Raw genomic sequence first — 20,877 nt, 5'->3', positions numbered from 1 at the left:
GGAAAGTCACCTATTTTTGTTTACCCCTGAAAAAGTATGCTCAATTTTGCAGGGTAGTTGATTTTTTATTTGAATTCAGGCTCCCATGACCTCCAGAATATCAAATCCCAGGCCCTTCAATTCTTTAATATTAATGCAATCTCATTCTGTGTAATTGTGAATATGAAGGGCAGTTATATGGCACAGTGCATAGAGCATTGGCCTTGGAATCAGAAGAGGAGAGCTTGAATCCAACATCTAGACACTTGAGAACTACTATATGGGTGACACTGGGCAAGTCACTTAACCCTAATTTCCATCTCCTGTCCTCCTGACTCATATCTGGCCACTGGACCCAGATGGCTGCGGAGGAGAAAGTGAGAATGGTGATTTAGAACAGCATTCCTTCACTCAAACCCAATTCATGTGCTTGCTGTGGTATCACTTTCTGATGTCGTAGTCTTCTTCAAGAGTTAAGGACAAGGCAGAGACAAAATGGTGGCAGGAGAACAATCTTTCCTAGGAGCTCTCAAAAAATATTTCAAAAGCTTTAAAATTATGACTCTAACTAAATTTCCAAGAGAAAGAAGCCACAGAAAGATCCAGTGATTCAATTGTCCAGTCCAAGGTAACCTGGAAAATAGTAGGAAGGTCCTTTTCCACAAGGTTGGAGGGGGCAGCAACAAGCCTGAATAAAGGAGCTACAGCCTTCTGGGAATAGCCTCACAGAGCCTGTCTCCCTGGAAGCTCTGGCTCCTGGAAATAGAAGTCATTTCCTTGCCTGCTACCCCAGGGAGCACCAAGCACAACTTGGAAGATCAGCAGGGAAACCTCTGCAAGAATGAGCCTGAAGACCAATCCAGCATGGCCCTCCTTAATGAGACTGTGGCCCTCAGAACAGCCCAGATCCCAGGAATCAGATGCAGATCTGTGGAGCCATCCAGCAGGGAGTTGCCCTGCAGCTTCTCTCTGAGCACTCATCCTGCAGAAGTAAGGGAGTAGAGGGAGACTATCGAGGTTGGTCCTCTGTCCCTGGGAAAGGAGACTGGGACTTTGATTATATTCAGACCCTGGTTACAGTCTGGGGTCCTCATGCTATTATAGAGCAGGTACCTTCCTCACAGCCCCAGGGTAGAAGGGTGAGCTTATGGTCACCTACAGAGCAGAGAACAGACAGGAAAGGAGCCAGAGCTTCTCATAAGAACTTGAGGGAACTGAAGTCCATGCCAGGGTATCCCAATAGTATGCAAAAGCTCAGGAAGTACCCCAAATCAGTGTGGGGAAATGAGTAAACAGAAAAAAAGGAACCTGACTATAGACAATTACCTTGGTCTCATGGAGTACCAAAACACGCAATCAGAAGATGAGAAAATGCACGTTTCTTCATCTAAAGACTCCAAGAAATATAGAAGTTGGGCTCATGCCCTGACAAAGTTCAAAAAAATATTTTGAAAATCAAGTAAGGGAGGTACAAGAAAAATTGGGAAGAGAAATGAGGGAGATGCAGGAAAAACATGAAAACAAAGTCAGCAGTTTACTCAAGGAGATCCAAAAAATTGCAGAAGAAAATCACATATTAAAAACCAGTTTAGGTCAAATGGATAAAACAGTTCAAAAAGTTATTGAGGAGAGGAATGTTTTAAAAAGCAGAATTTGCCAGATAGAAAAGGAGATAAGAAAGCTCACTGAAAAACAAATCCTTCAAATGTATAATGGAGCTAAAGGAAGCTGATGACTTTGTGAGAAATCATGACATAATAATTCAACAGCAAAAGAATTAAAAACTAGTAGTTGTGAAATATCTCACTGAAAAAACAACTGATACGAGAAACAGATATGGAAGCGATAATTTAAAAATTATTGGGCTACCTGTAATTCATTATCATGAAAAGATCCTTGACTTCATTTTTAAAGAATTTCTACAGGAAAATTGCCCTGATATCCTAGAAGCAGAGGGCAATATAGAAATTGAGAGAATCCACTGATGCCCTACTGAAAGAGTTTAAAAAATCAACTCTCTGGAATATTATATCCAAGTTCCAGAACTCCCAAGTCAAAGCAAAAATATTACAAGCACCCAGAAATAAACAATTCAAATATCATGGAGCTACATTCAGGATCACACAGGATTTATCAGCATTCACATTAAGGCTCATAGTACTTGAAATATAATATTGCAGAAGGCAAAAGAGCTTAGAATGCAACTGAGAATGAACTGCCCAGCAAACCTGAATACCCTCTGCCAGTGGAAAAGATGGACTTTCAATGAAACAGGGGAATTTCAAATGTTCCTGTTGAAATGACCAGACATGAACAGAAAGTTTGATCTTCAAGTACAAGACTCCAGTGAATCAAAGAGATGATGCATGGGAAGAGCAAATTATGATGGATTTAAGGATGTTGAACTGTTTGTATTCCTGCATGGAATGATGATACTGATAATACTCATAAAAACCTCCTCATTTTGTAGAGCAATTAGAAGGAGCTTATATAGACAAGTCACAGGAGGGAGATGAATTTGAAGGTATAATATATTGTAAAAATGGAGTCAGTGGGTGAAAAAGAAATGGGAAAAAGGAAAAAGGAAAGGAGAGCTAAAGTGGACTAAGATATTACATGTAAAAATGTCAAGAAATAACTTTTATGATGTTTGGAAGGGGGGGGATGTGAAGGGGAATGAAGGAGTCTTCATTCTCATCTGAAAAAGGCTCAGAGAGGAAACAGCATACACACTCAATAGCATATACAAATCTAGAAGAAAAAAGACAGAAAGGGGACAGGTGGAGAGGAAGGAAGATGTGTATGATTGAGGAGAGGACACGGTAGATAATAGGAGAGCATAGTCAATATTAACTTATTTTCTTTTTTCATTTTTTGCAAGGTGGTGGGGTTGTCCTGTACCACAGAGCTGGGTGGTTGCTGGTTCTCTGGGGTGGGATGTAGGCTTAAGGGCCTCTTGGCTCCAGGGCTGGGGCTCATCTGCTGTGCCACTGAGCTGCTCCACAGCACATTTTTGAAGAGGGACAGAGTAAAGACAGAGATAAAATATAATAGATGGTAATGGGGAGGAATGGATGGAGGGAATTACAATCAGCAACAGCAACTATGAAAAAATATGGAAGTGGCTTCTATTATGCACTTACCTTAAAGAATGTGATCCACCCCAGAAATAGAGCTGATGCTATCAGAGCACACACACAGACTGAAATACACTTTTTTTTATCTTTCCTTCATTTTATTTATCATGAGGTTTTTCTTGTATTTTTGTGGAGGGAGGATAGTATTATATTTATTTTTGCAAGAAAAATATTTTAGCAATGTGTAAATAAATTAAAGAATTTTTTTTTAAATGGAAGTTTAGAGAGTAGAAGAAACAAATAAAGCACCTTTGTCTTCCTTTAGAAAATCTTCATTTCAGTGCGTGCTTCTACTCCTCCAGCCTCGCCTGCCTCGCGGACCCCCCCGGACCACCTAGACCCCCAGACTTCCCGGTGCCTCTCCCGCTGCCACAGCCTCTCGCGTTTTCCTCCACGGCCCGGCACGTAGCATGAGCGTGGGGTGTCCGGGGCCCTGACGGCTGTCTATGGAACATCAAGGGGAGTGGGCCATAGCCGCCGTGAGCACCTTTGAAGAACGGGACACCTTTAGAGAAGCTTGAGCAAGGTGCAGGCATCGTGAGACCCCCCAAGTCAGGACTCGGCAGAGTTACTCTATCTCGTCTTGCTCAATCAATGGAGGTTATCCTTCCATTTTTCCTCCTGGGAAGGAGCTGAAAGCCAGCATCATGGTTGGATTTAAGCCTACAGATGTACCCCCAACAGCTGCTGTCAAGTTCCTTGGGGCTGGCACTGCTGCCTGCATCACTGACCTCATCACCTTTCCCCTGGATACAGCCAAAGTCCAGCTACAGATTCAAGGAGAGAACCAAGGGGCCATGCGAGCTTCTACCACTGCCCAGTATCGGGGTGTCATGGGCACCATTCTGACTATGGTGAAGACTGAGGGCCCTGGTAGCCTGTACAATGGGCTAGTGGCTGGCTTACAGCACCAGATGAGTTTTGCCTCTGTCCGTATTGGCCTCTATGACTCTTTCAAGCAGTTCTACACCAAGGGATCTGAGCATGCAGGTATTGGGAGCCGTCTCTTGGCAGGCTGCACCACAGGAGCACTGGCAGTGGCTGTTGCCCAACCCACAGATGTGGTGAAAGTCTGTTTCCAGGCCCAGGCTCGGGCAGGTGGCAATCGGAGATACCAGGGCACAGTGGGTGCTTATAAAACTATTGCCCGAGAGGAGGGGCTTCGGGGCTTATGGAAAGGAACTTCACCCAATGTTGCCCGCAATGCTATTGTCAACTGTGCTGAACTGGTGACCTATGATCTCATCAAAGATGCCCTCCTGAAGGCCCACCTCATGACTGATGACCTTCCATGCCACTTCACTTCAGCCTTTGGGGCTGGCTTTTGCACCACCATCATTGCCTCCCCCGTGGATGTCGTCAAGACGAGATACATGAACTCTGCCGCAGACCAGTATGCCAGTGCTGGCCACTGTGCCCTCACCATGCTTCAGAAGGAAGGACCCAAAGCCTTCTACAAAGGTTTCATGCCTTCCTTCCTCCATCTGGGCTCCTAGAATGTAGTGATGTTGGTCACCTACGAGCAACTGAAACGGGCCCTGATGGCTGCTTGCACTTGCCGGGAAGCTCCTTTCTGAGCCCTTCACTGCCTTACACTTACCCTATCTTGCCTTTCTTCCCTCTCATTTTTCCCCTGTTCCCCTCCTTCCCTACTTCAGCATTGAATAACCTCCCCCTCCCACACCCTCCCCTCCCACTGTTCCCACCCTATCCCTATTAAAATTAGACTTATTTAATCCACTCCAGCCTGCTGCTTCTGCCATTATACCCATTATACCTCACCCAGTTCTTAAACTCCTTACTTCTAATAAAACTAGACCAGAAACCCAGAAAAAAAAAATCTTCATTTGGAGAAAAAACTTATACATACATACATACATACACATTCATGCATAATGGTAGCTGTCTCTAGGCAGGGGTAAGGAGAGGTAAAAAAAGAAAGTGAAATTATAAGAGAGCTTTATTATGTATTTTAAAGGAATAGCAAGTTGTACCTAATAGATTTGCAATTTTATATATGATCATTTTTTCCTATTCTATTATGTTATGGAAATGTTTTATCTCTTAAGTTCAAAATAAAAAGTCAAATTTTTAAAAAAAGTAAAGATGTTATGTTGTCCACATAATTCATTTTCAGTAAGCCCAGGCTTTCACTATGTTTTTATGGCACTGAATTGCTGACCACTTGTTTGAGGTTCAAATAGCCATCTAATTTGTTTCAATTGGGTCTGATATTTCTGCACTTCACTGAGGCCATAAGAAATAATAATCCTGCAAAAATCCAATAAATTTGCATAGGGTAATATTTGTTAATAGTACAGTGTCACTCATGTTACTGTATGTAAAGGGTTAAATTTAAGAATGCTGGCCATGAAGTTCTCTTGAGAAAACATGAGACCCAGATGTTCACACAGGTCAGAACGCTCTGAAAAGAGCAAATATCTGATTGTGCTCTGTACTCAGGGAGGAGCTCTGGTCCTTCTTTAGTTAAGAGAACATATAGTGTGAAAGAGGAAGCCTGGGAACAATCTATGAGTTATACTGTTTTGCATAACTAAAAGAGGCTGAAGGGGGTGGTCTTACATGTATAAAAAAAGGACTGTCTGCTTGCAAATGAAGAGATGTAGTAGCCTGTTAATAAAATCTGTTACTCCTCTCTCCTGGCTTGAACTCTCATTATTGAACATGCTGGTTGTGCCCGGCAGTACCCCAAATACCTTGGAAAGGTATGACCCAGCTGCCCAAAAGGAAAAGTCAAAGGACTTTTCAAGTGGTGCCCTGAACAGGGACAGGGATAGGGCAGGATAGGAACCAGGACCCTGTCTAAACAAAAAGACAGGAAGTAGTGAGAGCACCCCAAGAAAAAAGTCGGGAGGATGGGAAATTTGTTACCCATAATTAAACCAGAAGAGCAGATAGTTTGGGCTCAACAAATATATAAAACTGTAAAGAAACCAGGAGTAACTATAAATCTTCCAGATTTAAACAGTTTCATAGAAAGAATTCAGACTGTTTCACCAGGACTTCCAGATATAGAATTAACCCCTGAAAAATGGAAAATAGTAGGAGGAACAGATGACTTGCTACAAACAAGTATGCTCTGATTATCTTAAAGAACTAGATTTCTTGATATTTAGTATAGTGAAAAATGCTTTTGGGGGAATGGAGTGACCTAAAAGACATTTCTCTATAGAAAGCCAAACAGACAATAAAGCTGTACAAGACAAAAAAGGAAATAGAAAAAAGAAATAAAGTTATACAGGAGGATGAAAATTGGCCTCCTCCTGCCCCATCAGCTCCTTCTTGGTCATTATAACCAGATCTTACTAGCTTAAGAGAGAATCTCCCCTCACAGCATTCCTGAGATGTCAGTAATTTGCCATTGGTCTGTGTTTGTGAATATGTGTTGAGATTGTCAGTTTGGAAAATTCTGTTGCATTTGTGTGATCTGTGCTTGTGCCTCAACTGTCTTTATGTATTTATATTGTCTATTTACGCGTGCGTTTGGGTTCTTCTATTGATTTGCTAGATGGAGAGAAAAGTTCCTCTAAAATTATCCTTGGATTACCTCATTTAAATTGCTGCTCTTTGTTATTTTAGGCAGCTAGAGTTTTAGGCATCTAATGCCCTCACTGGCTCTCCACTTGAGCCTGCTTTCTGTGAGTAATCTGATCCCTCCCTCCTCACCCCTACAGTGTCTCGAGCACTTCCAAGTGGGATATTTTTTTTTGTTTTTATTTTTAAAAAGGAATGGATTTTGTTGTTAAATTGACTGAGGCCAAATTACTCACCTTGTTATTTTACTATTATGAGAAGGGCCCTCCCCCCATTCCTTGTTTATGCTCCCTTCTCTTTCCCATTCTCCTTGATTCTGTGCTGCCAGAGTGTTTCCCAATCCCTCCCCCTTTCAGGAGGGAGTGCTACTTCAGGAAGAATTAGTAAAGTAAGTGTTAAAAAGGACCTTATTTGAAGTTAAAGAAACAGCAAATATTACCAAATATGTTAAACAAAGAAATCATAGAACAAAATGTTATTTTAATTTGAAAATAGTGAAAATAGATTTCAGAAAGACAAGAGAGTCAGGTTAATCCTAAAATCTATAATGTGGTTACCAAAATGCCCATATAGGGGAAACTAAATAATTAATCTTTTTTCCAGAATGATATGACATCATTAGAGCTTCAGGAGTTTAACAATATAGATTCAGATATTCTTAGTTATTACAGAAAATTATGGGACATGTAAGGGTTGAAGAATAGAAGACCCCCCCAAAGAATCTAGGATGGTATCTCTCTATAAAAGTTGTTCAGTTTACTCTATTTGAAGAAGGAGGGCAGGGAATATTCTAATTAGGCTAAGGGATTTTTGAATGACTAGCTTCTCCAGGATTTTTGCAGTTGTAATCAAGAAATGTTAAATATTTAAACCTTGGATGAAAAATGCATTGTGAAAAGTGGAATCATATCTGTAGTTTATATAGCTGTATAAGCTATGTGAATCTAGTTTGGAATAGTATGAATTAAAGTCAAAAAGAGCTAATGAAAAGAAATGGTGGAAAATGTGAGTTGTATAGTTTGAGTAAGAGATTCTGCAAGTACTGGAAAGAAAATCCAGACTTAGAGACAACTGGGGTTTCTCTTGAGCCATTTGTTAAGTTTGGAAATGGGTAAAAGCATGTAGACAGAAGGTTTGAGCAGGGTTGACTTTGTATACAAAAGATGGATTTTGGGAACTTTGGAAAATGGTGTACAAATCATAAGAACAGAATAAAGTATAGAACTGTAAGTCTATAGGGAGATATGTGTTTATATGAGGCTGGGGTGATTTAAAATTGCAATAAATTGGTACTTTTGCAGTGCTTGGCAATGAATTGATTAGAAAAATATTGAACACCATAAAGTGAAAAGTTTGATATGAAAGCAATTACTAGGTAAATATTAAGTTTATTATGTTATTATTGATCCTATAATGTGCTATTCTAAATATACAGGTAAATTGAATTAAGGGGTTCATAAAGAATATGTTTCAGTTTGGATTCTAATGTTTTTTGTACCCTCCAGTGTCATGGGAAAAATTTGGAGTACTAATTCTTTACCTTTACTGTTTATCATTGCTCACTCACTCCATGTTTTTCCCAAAGACATGAACTACATCCCAATCAGTGTAAAATTCCCCTTGTTTAGTTATTCTAAAGCTTAAGAACACATAACTCACAAGTCTGTCCTGACTCCCATGTTCTGTATCTGTTTGCCATTGTTGATAAAGGCATTGATGTTTTTTTTGGTCAAAACAGTAATGATTGAGCTATATGTCAATCCACCAAGGCAACTCTTTCTATGAGATCTGTGAGCGCTTTGAGCTTAAGTAGGAAAGGGGAAATGTGAAGGGTTAAAGTTAAGAATGCTGGCCATAAAGTTCTCTTGAGAAAACATGAGACCCAGATGTTCACACAAGGTCAGAACTCTCTGATAAGAGCAAATATCTGAGTGTGCTCTGTACTCAGGGAGGAGCTCTGGTCCTTCTTTACTTAACCATTATCTTACCCTTTGAAGTTGATAGAAGAGAGAACATCTAGTGTGAAAGAGGAAGCCTGGGAACAATCTTTGAGTTATACTGTTTTGCATACCTAAAAGAGGCTGAAGGAGTGGTCTTACATGTATAAAAAAGGGCTGTCTGCTTGCAAATCCAGAGATGAAGTGGCTTGTTTATAAAACCTGTTACTCCTCTCTCCTGGTTTGAACTGTCATTATTGAACATGCTGGTCCTGTCTGGCAGTGCCTCGAAGACCTTGGAAAGATATGATCTGGCTGCCCAAAAGGAAAAGTCAAAGGACTTTTCAACTGTATACCAGAACTTCAAGTGTTCTGAGATAGTAACATTTGTAACTTATGCCAACAGAAAGAACTTGATTAAAGACATGTAGCTTGAATTTGGAAAACGAATTAAACCCAGCCACAGTGGTGATGCTTCAAATTGTCTTAACAGTCTTCAAATAAGAAATATGCATAAAACTACTGGGGGGAAAAGCTGTTTCCATATACATTAAAAATCTTATTGACAACAAAATATCAAATTTTAATGAGAGAAAAACATTTAAATCAATTAAAATCTATAGAAACCAATTTCAGTAAAGTTCTTTCTAACTGGAAAATTGGCCACAGCACATTTGGGGAAATAACTTTAAAAAGTACATACAATATTAATAGAGAATTCATAACTATGACAAGTATAGAAACATGAAGGCGAAAACCTGCCATTTCCCTCATCCTGTCTGCTGCTTCAGTTGAACCAGAGATGTTTTTAGAAAGCATAAAGGAGATGAGTTTATATCCTAATACTTATTTTTAATGACAATATGCAACTACTTTATCTGTCTTGTGATGATCTATAGAATATAAAATACAAAAGAATAACAGTGGGTAGTAACTTGTCATGGACCACATTCATCTGAACTCCATTAAAAATGAGCTAGAGAGTTTCATATAATATTAAGTTTGATGCCCAAGGCCTTCATTCAATTACAAGAAAAACAATTTTTAACATGTTCAATAGACCACAGAACATTAGACGTAAAAAAATATCAGGTTAATGAATTATTCAAGAACCATTTTTATTTGAACTCCATCCAAAAGATGAGAACACAATAATAATAAGAAAAAAGTAGTAAACTGTCAATATCTGGTTAGTAATACACTAAGAATTTTGAATACCATTGCTTCTAATTTAAAGCAACATAAAATAAATATCATGAATAGAATTCAAAATACAAATGCATCTATATAATTATATATATATATATGTATATATATATATATATATATATATATATATATATATAAAATGATCAAAAGATACAATTCATTACCAATCAAAATTTTCTTTAGAGGTTTTTCCAAGAAAGAAATCAAAAGAGATAGCAAGTCTTCCACCTAAAGAAACAATGAAAATTTCTAGTTGTCTAGATGGTTATAAAAAGTCCACTACAATAAAAACCACAAAATGATTCAAATGCAAAAATGATATTGTATGTCATTAGAATATTTAATAACAGAATAGTTACATAAAATAAATTGATGGAAAAATATTGCTGCACTAAAAAACTGCACAATTACAGGGTTGGGAGAAATGTATGATTATTGGTCTGGCAGGTCTGGGCCACCAACCTTTACAATTATTTTTCATTAATTCCTTGGATATTCTTGCCTTTTTTTCTGGCAGGTGATTTTGTTTTTACCATTTTTTCTATGTCTGAAGAATAGTTTTGGTAATTCTTTGGTATGATATTGAATAAATAATTTAATGTAGACAAAATTGCCATTTTTAATTATTACATTATTTTGACCTATTCATGGACAATTGACATTCTTCCATTTGTTTAGTTCTGACATTATTTGTGTGAAAGTTTTTTGTAATTGTGTTCATATAGTTTCTGGGTTTGTTTTGACAAGTAGAATCCCAAGAATTTTTTATAATCTACAGTAACTTTGACAGAAATTTCTCTTTCTTACTAATGCTATTGTGCTTTGTTGATAATATCTAGAATGCTGATGATTTATGTGGATTTATTTTATTTCCTTAACTTTGCTAAAATTTTTAATTATTTCAAGTAATTTTTAGTTTATTTTCTAGGGAATTTGGAGAATTTTGTTCCTCATGAATTTAATTTCTTTTTCTTTTCTTATTTGCTAAAGCTAACATTTCTAATATGATGGAGAATAATAGTTGTGATACTGTGCATTCTTCTTTCAGTCCTGATCTTAATGGGAATGTTTCTACCTGATCCCTATTACAGATAATACATTCTGATAGTATTAGACAGTTACTGATTATCATTTTAAAGAAGGTTCCATTTATTCCTATGCTCTCTAATGTTTTAAATAGGAATATGTATTGTATGTCATCAAAGGCTTTTTCAGCATCCTAATGATTTCTCTTAGTTCTGTAATTGATACAATGAATTATGATGATTTTTCCTTAATATTGGACCATCTCTGCATATCTGGTACAACTCCTTCCCAATCTTTGAGTATTAACATAGTGATTACTTGCTGTAATCTGTTAATATTTTGCTTCAATTTCTTGCATCAATAATCATTAGGGAGATTAGCCTATCATTTTTCTTCGTCTGTTTCAATTTTTCCAGATTAGGCATCAGCACCATATTAGTACCGTAAAAGAAATTTGGCCAAACTCCTTCATCTTTTTTTTATCAAATTATTTATATCAAATTTCAGTTAATTCTTCTTTCAATGTTTGGTAAAATTCACTTGGATGCCACAACACTTGGTATGAATATTTTTAATACTGATATTACTTTATTGCCTATGTTACCTTTTAAGAAAATGCAGTTTCCTTCCTTATCCATTTTAATTAGATCTATTTTTGGTTTTGCTGTTTTTTTGAGATCAGGATTGCTCTCACTGCTCTTTTTTGACTTCCACAGAAACAAAATAAATTCTGCTACAGTTACCTTTACTCTGTGTGTATCTCTTTGCTTCAGAAATCATTTTTGCAAACAACAAACTGTAGTATTACTTCCCTCAGTCTTCCTGATCTTCTATCAGTCATCTTCCATTTTATTCTCTCTTTCCACTTTTACTTTTCTCTTTCCTTCCTTCCTGATTTTTAAAGTACTTCTCAATTTGTAGCTTTCCTGCCCTAAGCTAAGTACACTTTGCTCTCCTTCACATACTCTATATTCCTACCAAACTGACTTATTACTCTCTCAGGCTGATATTCATTTTACCCATCTCTATGCCTTTGTAATACAGTTCTCCATTTCTCTTCATCTGAGTTTTTAAAGTGTTACAGCTCCCTCAAAGTTCAATTCACATGTTATCTCTTAGTGCTAGTGCTCCTCCAAAAATATTTCCCATTCTTTTGTATATGTTTTGTGTTTACTTTTCTTTATTTATATTTTTCCTTGATAATCATATCAAGATCTTCCACCTCCAATCTCAACATTCAATAGAGGGGTTTCTCATTCATTTCAAAGATCTAGGCATTTTATTACCTTCCTTAGAGTGTTACCAGTTTCCACATAATTGATCATAGATATGTCTGTTTGAAAGCCAAGGAGTGAAAACCTGGAGACATTCACTCTCTCTACAAAAATCTCATGCTTAGGAATTGTATTGAATCAAGGTAGAACTTTTTTGAATTTTTCAAAATGAAGGAAAAATAACATAATAAAGCAACTATATACACACGTACATATATATATATATATATATATATATATATATATATATATATCACTTCTTTACCACATTTTCTCTCTAAATATGGTCTAATTTCTTGCTGGGTTTTCTAGTTTTAAACTTATGATCATCTTTCCTAAATAGAACTGAGTATGATTTCCAATTAATTTAAGGTGAAATTTGAGAAAAACCATCTACTATATTCAGAAATTTTATTTTACTGTTTAAATTCAGCTTTGTGCACCCTGTGTCTTAGATATATCCTGAACCCTGTAACTCTCAAGGAAGATTGTAAATGGCTAAGAGTATTTTGGGTTCCCACAGGCCATGGATTCACCCAAAGCATTCCTGTTTTGGGTCTCCAAACATTAATCTTGTTTTTAGTCCACCCAAGTTGGTGTTTTGGTGTACCCTTTTTACTTGTCTTTGTCAAAATATTGATGAATTAAACTTACTAATATTCATTTCAATCTACCTTGCTTTCTAGTTATCTTTTTGTGCAACTATTCTAGTGTAAAATCTGTATTTGGTATACTGTACAGTCTGTGTAAGAGGAAACCTCATATCTTTTCTAACTTATCCTCTTCTACCAAGTAAGCTAATAAATTTCTTTCTAAAACTACTTCAAATTTTAGGTTTTATTCTTGCAAACAACAGATGTCTTACCAATACTTCATTATATGCCTCAACATATATGGACAGACAAAAGTTATATGACACCACTGGGACAAATACATAAAACACCTTTTTTTAAAATTAAATTTGTGCAATTTTTTCTTTGTACAATAATAAAAAAATGTCATTAGAAAAAATAAGTTTAGACTTTCGGTCAAGATGGTGGAGAGAAGACAGGCACTGTGCTAAGGTCTCCTGATCTTACCTCATATATAATATAAAACAAAGATCTTTCTAGAAATTCAACCAACAAAACACAGAAGAAGGTAGGAGAAGTACATCTACCTCAAGGTCTGTCTTTGGGGATCATGGGTGAGCTGGGGACAGAGAGCAGAGAGCCAGTTAGGACAGGGTGAGAGCCTGAGAGCAGGATGAACCTAGGATTAGCTGTGGAAGCTTTTACTGTGAGAGCCCTGCCAAAGAGCCAACTGGGGCTTGGAGGCTTTGGCTGTGAGACGGATGGTCTAGGGCATTTGGCAGGGCTGGACGATGAGTTCTAGTGCAGAAAGTAGCAGACTTCCATCTGCTAGGCTCCTCTGGTCTGAATGACCTCAGATGCCTTACTTTACTTCAGTTGAGTCCTCTTCCCAGAACAATCACAGTAATAGTCCACCCCTGCCCACAACCCCCAGGCTTAGGCCTGGGCAGCAGAATTCCCTGAGTTGAATGGGAAGAGTATTTAACTTGCCCCAGGGCATAGCCTACATAGTTCAAGGATAAAAGCATCCAGCAACACCCAAACTGCTCCAGGCCAAGGGAAAGGGCCTCAAATCAAGGCCACAGATACTCCAGAGAAAACAATGAGTACTCTCTGCTCACCTGTCCACTTGCAGTTATTAAACCCAGTGAGTAAAACCTCCAGGTTTGCACCCCTCCAGGGTGCACAAAAAACTTCTGTGAACTGCCCCCCCCCCAACACAAGATCTCAGCAAAATGAAGAAAGTCCAGTGAGGGTGGGGGGGAGTCCATAGAAAATTACCTGGAAGGTAAAGACACACACTGAGAGAGATCTAGAATCCCTGAGGAGAATCTGATTTTATCTGCAGTCCAGAAAGACAACATGAAAATAAATCCTTGGAAAATACAATTGGATATATATAAAAAAAAATTCTCAGAGGCTAAGCAGTGCAGTAGATAGAGCACCGGCCCTGAAGTCAGGATTACCTGAGTTCAAATCTGACCTCAGCCACTTAATAATTACCAAGCTGTGTAGTCTCAGGCAAGCCACTTAAACCCAGCTCCTTAAAAAGGGGAACAGTAAAGAGAGGGGAGGATGGGGGGGACTGAATAAGGTAAATCCCATTAATTTAAGAGGAAGAAAAGAACTATTACAATAGAGGGGAAGAAAGGTGGTGAGAACTGCCTGAATCTTACTCCCATCAGATTTAGCTTAAAGTTAACATACATACACTCAATTAAGTTAAGAATCTTATGTTAATTTTCAAGTATTAAAAGGGGCAAAGGGGAGGGGGAGTAAAAAGGGAACTGAAAGAAGGAAGGGAAGGAAGAAGGAGCAAAGGGAAAGGGGAAAGAAAGGGGAGGGAGTTAATATAGGAGGACAAACAAGTTGGAGGTGGTGGTTTTCAGAAACAAAATACTGGGGAATATGGATAAAGTGAAAAAAAGGGGAAAAGACAAACAGAGCAACCATGGCATGGAGGGAAATAAAGAATAATTATAACTTTGAATGTGAAAGTGATGAACTCACCCTTAAAATGTAAATGAATAGCAGAGTGGCTTAAAAACTAGAATTGTGCGGTATGCTGCTTATATGAAATTCATTTGAAGCAGAGACATATATATATATATATATATATATATATATATATATATATAGAGAGAGAGAGAGAGAGAGAGAGAGAGAGAGAGAGAGAGAGAGAGAGAGAGAGACAGTAAATGTAAAAGATTGGAACAAAATATATTTTGCATCAGCTGAAGTTAAAAAAGCAGAGGTAGCAATCCTTATCTCAGAAAAGTAGCTGTAAAAAATAGATCTCATTAAGAGAAATAAGAAAGGAAAAATATATCCTCCTAAAAGTTATAATAGACAACAAAGTAATTTCAATACTAAATATTTATGATATAGCACCCAAATTCTTAGAGGAGAAGTTGAAGGAGTTGGAGGAAGACACACATAGCATAATTCTACTGGTGGTAGACCTCAGCTTCCCACTCTCAAATTTAGATAAATCTAAAGATTCAATAAATAAAAAAGAAATTAAGTATCTAAATAGAATGTTCGAAAACCTAGATATGATAGACTTATGGAGGAAATTGAATGGGGATAGAAATGAATATACTTTTTTCCTGCAGTACATGGCACTTTCTCTTTCTGGGTTTTATGGATTGTATTTCTGTTAAGAGGTTTGTTTCATAAAATTTGTGAGGGAAGATCAGGAAATAAGCACTATGGCTGTCTTCTCTTCAACATCTTGGTCTGAAGTCAATTCAGAAATTTTTTTTTTATGTTTTTGCGAAGCAAATGGGGTTAAGTGGCTTACCCAAGACCACACAGCTAGGTGATTATTAAGTGTCTGAGGCCAGATTTGAATTCAGGTAATTCTGACTTCAGGGCTGGGGCTCTATTAACTGTACCACCTAGCCAGCCGCCCCAAGAAACTTTTTGAAAACAATTACAAAACACATCTTGCACAAACAAAATCAGATTTAAATAACTGTGTAAATATCAACTGCTCATGGATAGGTCAAGCTAATATAATAAAAATGACAATTCTACTTAAATTAAACTACTTATTTTGTGCCCTACCACCAAAATTCCAAAGAATTACTTTAATGAGTTAGAAAAAAAAAGTTAAGTAAATTTATATGGAGTAATAAAAAGTTAACAATATAAAGGGATTCAATAAAAAGTGCAAAAGCAGATGGTTTAACCCTACCAGATATAAAATTATATGATTATACATCAGTTATAAAAACTGTCTGATATTGGCTAAGAAATAGAATGGTGGATCAGTGGAATAGACTAGGTGCAATAGCAGGAAATGATCATAGTAATCTGTTGTTTGATAGGCCCAAGGAATCCAGCTATTAATATAAAAACTCTCTCTTTGATAAAAACTGTTGGGAAAATTGGAAGTGGTAGAACATTGGATTAGACCAACAAATCACACCCTACACCAAGAAAAGATGCAAATGGACATAGGATTTAAACATTAAAAACAATACTATAAGGAAACTAGGAGATCAAGGAATAGTTTATCTGTCAGATCTCTGGAAAGGCAAGCAGTTTATGACCAAGGAAGAAATGGAGAACATAATTAAAAACAAACTAAATAATTTCTATTACATTAAATTAAAAGAATTTTGCACAGAAAAACCCACTGTAACAAAGATCAAAAGAAATGTAGTAAATTGCGTAACAATTTTTAGAACTAGTATGTCTAACAAAGGACTCATTTCTAAAATATACAGAGAACTGAGTCAAATTAAAAAAAAAATAAGTGATTACCCAATTGAGAATTGGTCAAAGGATATGAAAAGGCAATTTACAGATGAGGAACTCAAAGTGATTTCATGATCAAAGTCATGAAAAATTGCTCTAAATCACTACTTATTAGAGAAATACAAATTAAAGCATCTCTGAAGTATCACCTCAAACCTCTCAGACTGGCCAATATATCCAGAAAGGACAATGATCAATGTTGGAAAGGATGTGGGCAATCTGGGACAATAATACATTGTTGGTTGTGCTCTGAACTCATTCAACTTTTCTGAAGAGCAATTTGAAATTACATCTAAACAGCAAAAAAATGTGTATACCCTTTGATCGAGCAATACCACTACTGGGACTATACCCTGAAGAGATTATGAAAAATTTAGAAACATCACTTGTACAAAAATCTTCATAGCAGCCCTGTTTGTTGTTGCAAAGTACTGGAAATTGAGTGAGTGTCCATCAATTGGGGAATGGCTTAATAAACTGTGGTATATGCATGTGATGGAACACTACTGTTCTATTAGAAACCAGGAGAGAGGCATCTAGGTGGCACAGTGGATAGTGCACCAGCCATGGAATCAGTAGTACTTGAGTTCAAATATGGCCTCAAACACTTAATAATTACCTGTGTGGCCTTGGTCAAGCCACTTAACCCTACTGCCTTGGAAAAACTTAAAAAAAAGAAAAGAAACTTGGAGGGATGGGAGTTCAGGGAAGTCTGGAAGGATTTGCATGAACTGACACTGAGGGAGATGAGAGCCAGAATAAAACTGTACACCCTAACAGCAACATGGTTGTGATCATCCATCTTAATGGACTTGTTCATTACATCAGTGAGACAACCAGGGACAATTTTGGGCTATCTGTGATGGATAATACATCTGTATCCATGGAAAGAATTGTGGAGTTTGAACAAAGACTCAAGACTATTACCTTTAATTTAAAATAAGCCATTACCTTTTTATGTAATTTGCTATCTCAAACTTGTTTTTTTTTTCCTTTAGTATATGATTTCTCTCTCATCACATTCAACTTAAATCAATGCATGCTATGGAAACCATATAAAGTCTAACAGACTGCCTTCTGTGGGGGTGGTGGTGAGAGGGAAGCCAGATCATGGAGAAAATTGTAAAAATTCAAAAATAAATAAATAAAATTTAATAAAGAGAAAAAGAAAATAAATATAAGTTTAAAATTCCTAATGGATACTAAGAGTGTGTGTGTAGGGGGTAGACTTTGAATTAAAATCAGTGGTCAAATTGAATCAATGTATGAAAATAATGTTTCCAGATTGCTTGGATTACTACCTATAAGCACCTTTGAAAATAAAGCTACCAAGTAGAATTTACCATAATAGCAGCTTTGCAGGTAAAGTTAACTCTAGATATATTGATGTAATTCTTACAATAGAAAAATGAAAAATAAACATCCATATTTATTAACTTTATACAATAAGAATGTATATAACAAAAGTACATATAATGTTAATGTAACACTAGGGTTATAACATGAATTGATTCTAGAACAATTAATATTTCAACATCAAAAAGAGTTATAAGACTAATAGATGTTTTCAGAGCACATAATGAAAAAACTGAAGATACAGCAATACTATTATAACAAATAGAGCTTTCTTCACAAAGCAATAATAAAGCCTGATAAGAGGTATACTCACATATATGATTATTGTAACCAGAATAGTTGTAATGCAGTTTGTGGAATGTCTAATATCAAATAGTGTATTTTAAGACCCTCATACATTTGTATATGTATACATGTCTTTTATATGTATTATATTAGATATGGAAAAATGTTAAAATGAACTCAAATTACAGTATTTTGAAGAACCCTCAAATGATTGTCCAGTAAATTTATTTCTAGTAAGACTGAATGACCCAAGTTCTATTTTTGCTTTTAAAGCTTTTAAAAGCATTAGTTCCTGCAAATTCCCTATTGCATAATTAATGTATCCAGACTAGGCAAGCATGGAACCAAGTCAGGAAACAAATGTTTTCAAAATGCAATAAATTTTTGGGGGGGGATCAAATGGATACCACTTCCCCACCATGTAGTTTCTTCACATATGTAAAGAACATTGTGACATATATGCTGTAAGTGTCTGATATCATAGTTTCTTATGGATCAATAGAAAGGCAGTAAGATATTGCAACTGTTTTATCAGCATTAAACAATAGATGCTAAAAGGTTTTTTTTCTTCTTTTTCTTGTTTATTTTTTCAATAGAGCAGACTGATTTGACACATAATTGCTGGGATATCCATCTTATCATATCTTGTGATCCCCATGGTGTAGGAGGTGAAACAGAATAAAGTTTAGAGTTTTCATCAAGTTTGACATCAAATCTTCTTTGCTAGTCCAGAAACCTGAGATCCTGATCTTTATGCTTTGAAACATGATTGCAGTGCTAGTAATCTGAATGTGAGGAAGTCACATACGAGATTAGTAAGAATACTATCCTGTGTTATATGAAGTAAATCATAGGAATGAAAGTTAAATTATTAAAAACTTTGAACTGTTCCTCACCAATCATAAGAAGAAATGGGTTTCTCCATGAATGTTGAGATGCCCTACTTAATGATCATTGAACGAAATTTGATGTAACTATGATGGCATTAAATTAGTCACTGTGGCTTATATGAAACATTCCTGGATGTGGTCTTGCTCTTTACCAACTTGACATCTTGTCCAAAACTTAAGACTCGATCTGGACTTAATGAACCATGATGTAGATGGACAAAGTAATTCCTAGTCTTCTTAAGGCTTAAGAGCCCTAGTCCTCAGATTTTTCTCAACTAGCATTTTGTCTAACCCAGCTGTTTGCTCTGTTTGAGATTTTTAGTCAAAACCAGAGAGAGGGATTTCAGGGACCATGTCTTTTCTGATGAGGAAAATTATATTATCAGAACCTTTTACCTCATTATCTACTTCCAAAGACTAGTTTTTAACTTCCTCTAAGCTAAGCTGTTAGCTCTACTTTATACATGCATGTCCTATTCATCTATCAACCAAATAAATTCTATTGAACATGGAGATGAGTATGTTGTGAAGTAAAATCATTAGAAGAATATTTTTGATGGAAATTCAAACAACTAAAAACATTCAGCATTTATTTAACACAGAACAATCCTTGGGTCACATATAATGAAAGACAGCCAATCCTTCTATTCTTCCCATAGTCTAAAAAGCCCCACAGACTGAATAAACTATTTAAATGCACGAAGTTTGAAAATATGGAGGAGATAGGATTAAATATGGATTGCTGTTAAATTCAGTGGGAGTATTTTGAGTTAATTCAGTGGGGAAAGACTTCAAGCTGTGTGAATTACCAGGTACTATATTTTTCCAATTGTGATTACATTTAATTCATTTGAAATTCCTACAAAATTTCCACTTGTAGATGTTTTATTTGACCATTTTATCCAAAATGAGTTTATAAATATGGTTTTTAGTTTGGGGAATTAAAATTATCTCAGTGCTCTGAGTAAACTAGACAGAGTGAGAACCCTCTCGCTATTTAAATAGCGACAAATGGAACTCATGATCATTTATTTTGCCTAAAGACTCTCACATACAAAAATGATTATCACATCTGTGTGTTTTTGTAGTTTGATTTCTTTGTGAAAAGGTTCATACTATCATTAATATATATCTAATATTCAGGTCTAAGTAAGGGATGGAATTACTAATGTTAGTTTTAATTCTGAGATCTGATGATAGCTGAACCCACTTCTACCTTATCTTTTCAATGTATTTATATTATTTACTAAATTTATTATTATTATTATTATTACAACATTTGTTTCAAACTCCCAAATGTTGATAACTGTAAGATCTGTGTCAAGGGATATCATAATATCCTGAAAACAAATTATACCAAACAATAAGAACTAGAAATTTATTTCAATTAAAAACTTATCTGTAATAAAATAGTTGGGGGTTGGGAGACAAAAACATTAAAAACAATACAAACCTACATTATTTTGCAATAAAAAGATTAAGAATCATAGAAATATTGAGCAATCATTTACTTGAGAAAACAAGACTTTCATATAAATGACTTGTTGCAATCATCCTACAAGGATTTAGATATTTAATGTCTTAAATAGGTGATGTTATCTGCAACTGGAAAACATTACTGATAGTATCAATGTTATGACATTAATAACTCATTTAACAAATGAGCTATTTTCATTTGTTCAGCTATTGATTATGTACTCTTTATTGGTCAGCAGAGAAGACCTTCTATTGTATTAAGGAAAAGTCTACATGCTGTTTCATAAAGAAAGAATATATAATATATTGTATTTAATGTGCTAATGAAAGATTAATCTAATAACCCAAGGTTATGTGTTTATTTTGCTTTAGTCAACCTGCTCCCAACATTGTGTGATTTGATAGTTTGTAGATGT

At 36.1% G+C, this 20,877-nt stretch overlaps 1 protein-coding gene across 1 annotated transcript; it reads left to right on the top strand.

Moving 5' to 3' along the window:
- Nucleotides 1-3,526: 3,526 nt before the first annotated feature.
- LOC141497334 (dicarboxylate carrier SLC25A8) lies at nucleotides 3,527-4,807 on the top strand. The gene has a single exon (XM_074199979.1). The coding sequence runs from the start codon at nucleotides 3,764-3,766 to the stop codon at nucleotides 4,610-4,612; it is 849 nt and encodes a 282-aa protein (XP_074056080.1). The 5' UTR covers nucleotides 3,527-3,763; the 3' UTR covers nucleotides 4,613-4,807.
- Nucleotides 4,808-20,877: the final 16,070 nt, after the last annotated feature.

This window comes from Macrotis lagotis, chromosome X (assembly GCF_037893015.1).
Source record: "Macrotis lagotis isolate mMagLag1 chromosome X, bilby.v1.9.chrom.fasta, whole genome shotgun sequence".
NCBI classification, from domain to species: Eukaryota; Metazoa; Chordata; class Mammalia; order Peramelemorphia; family Peramelidae; genus Macrotis; species Macrotis lagotis.
This window is presented reverse-complemented; position numbering and strand designations above follow the sequence as displayed.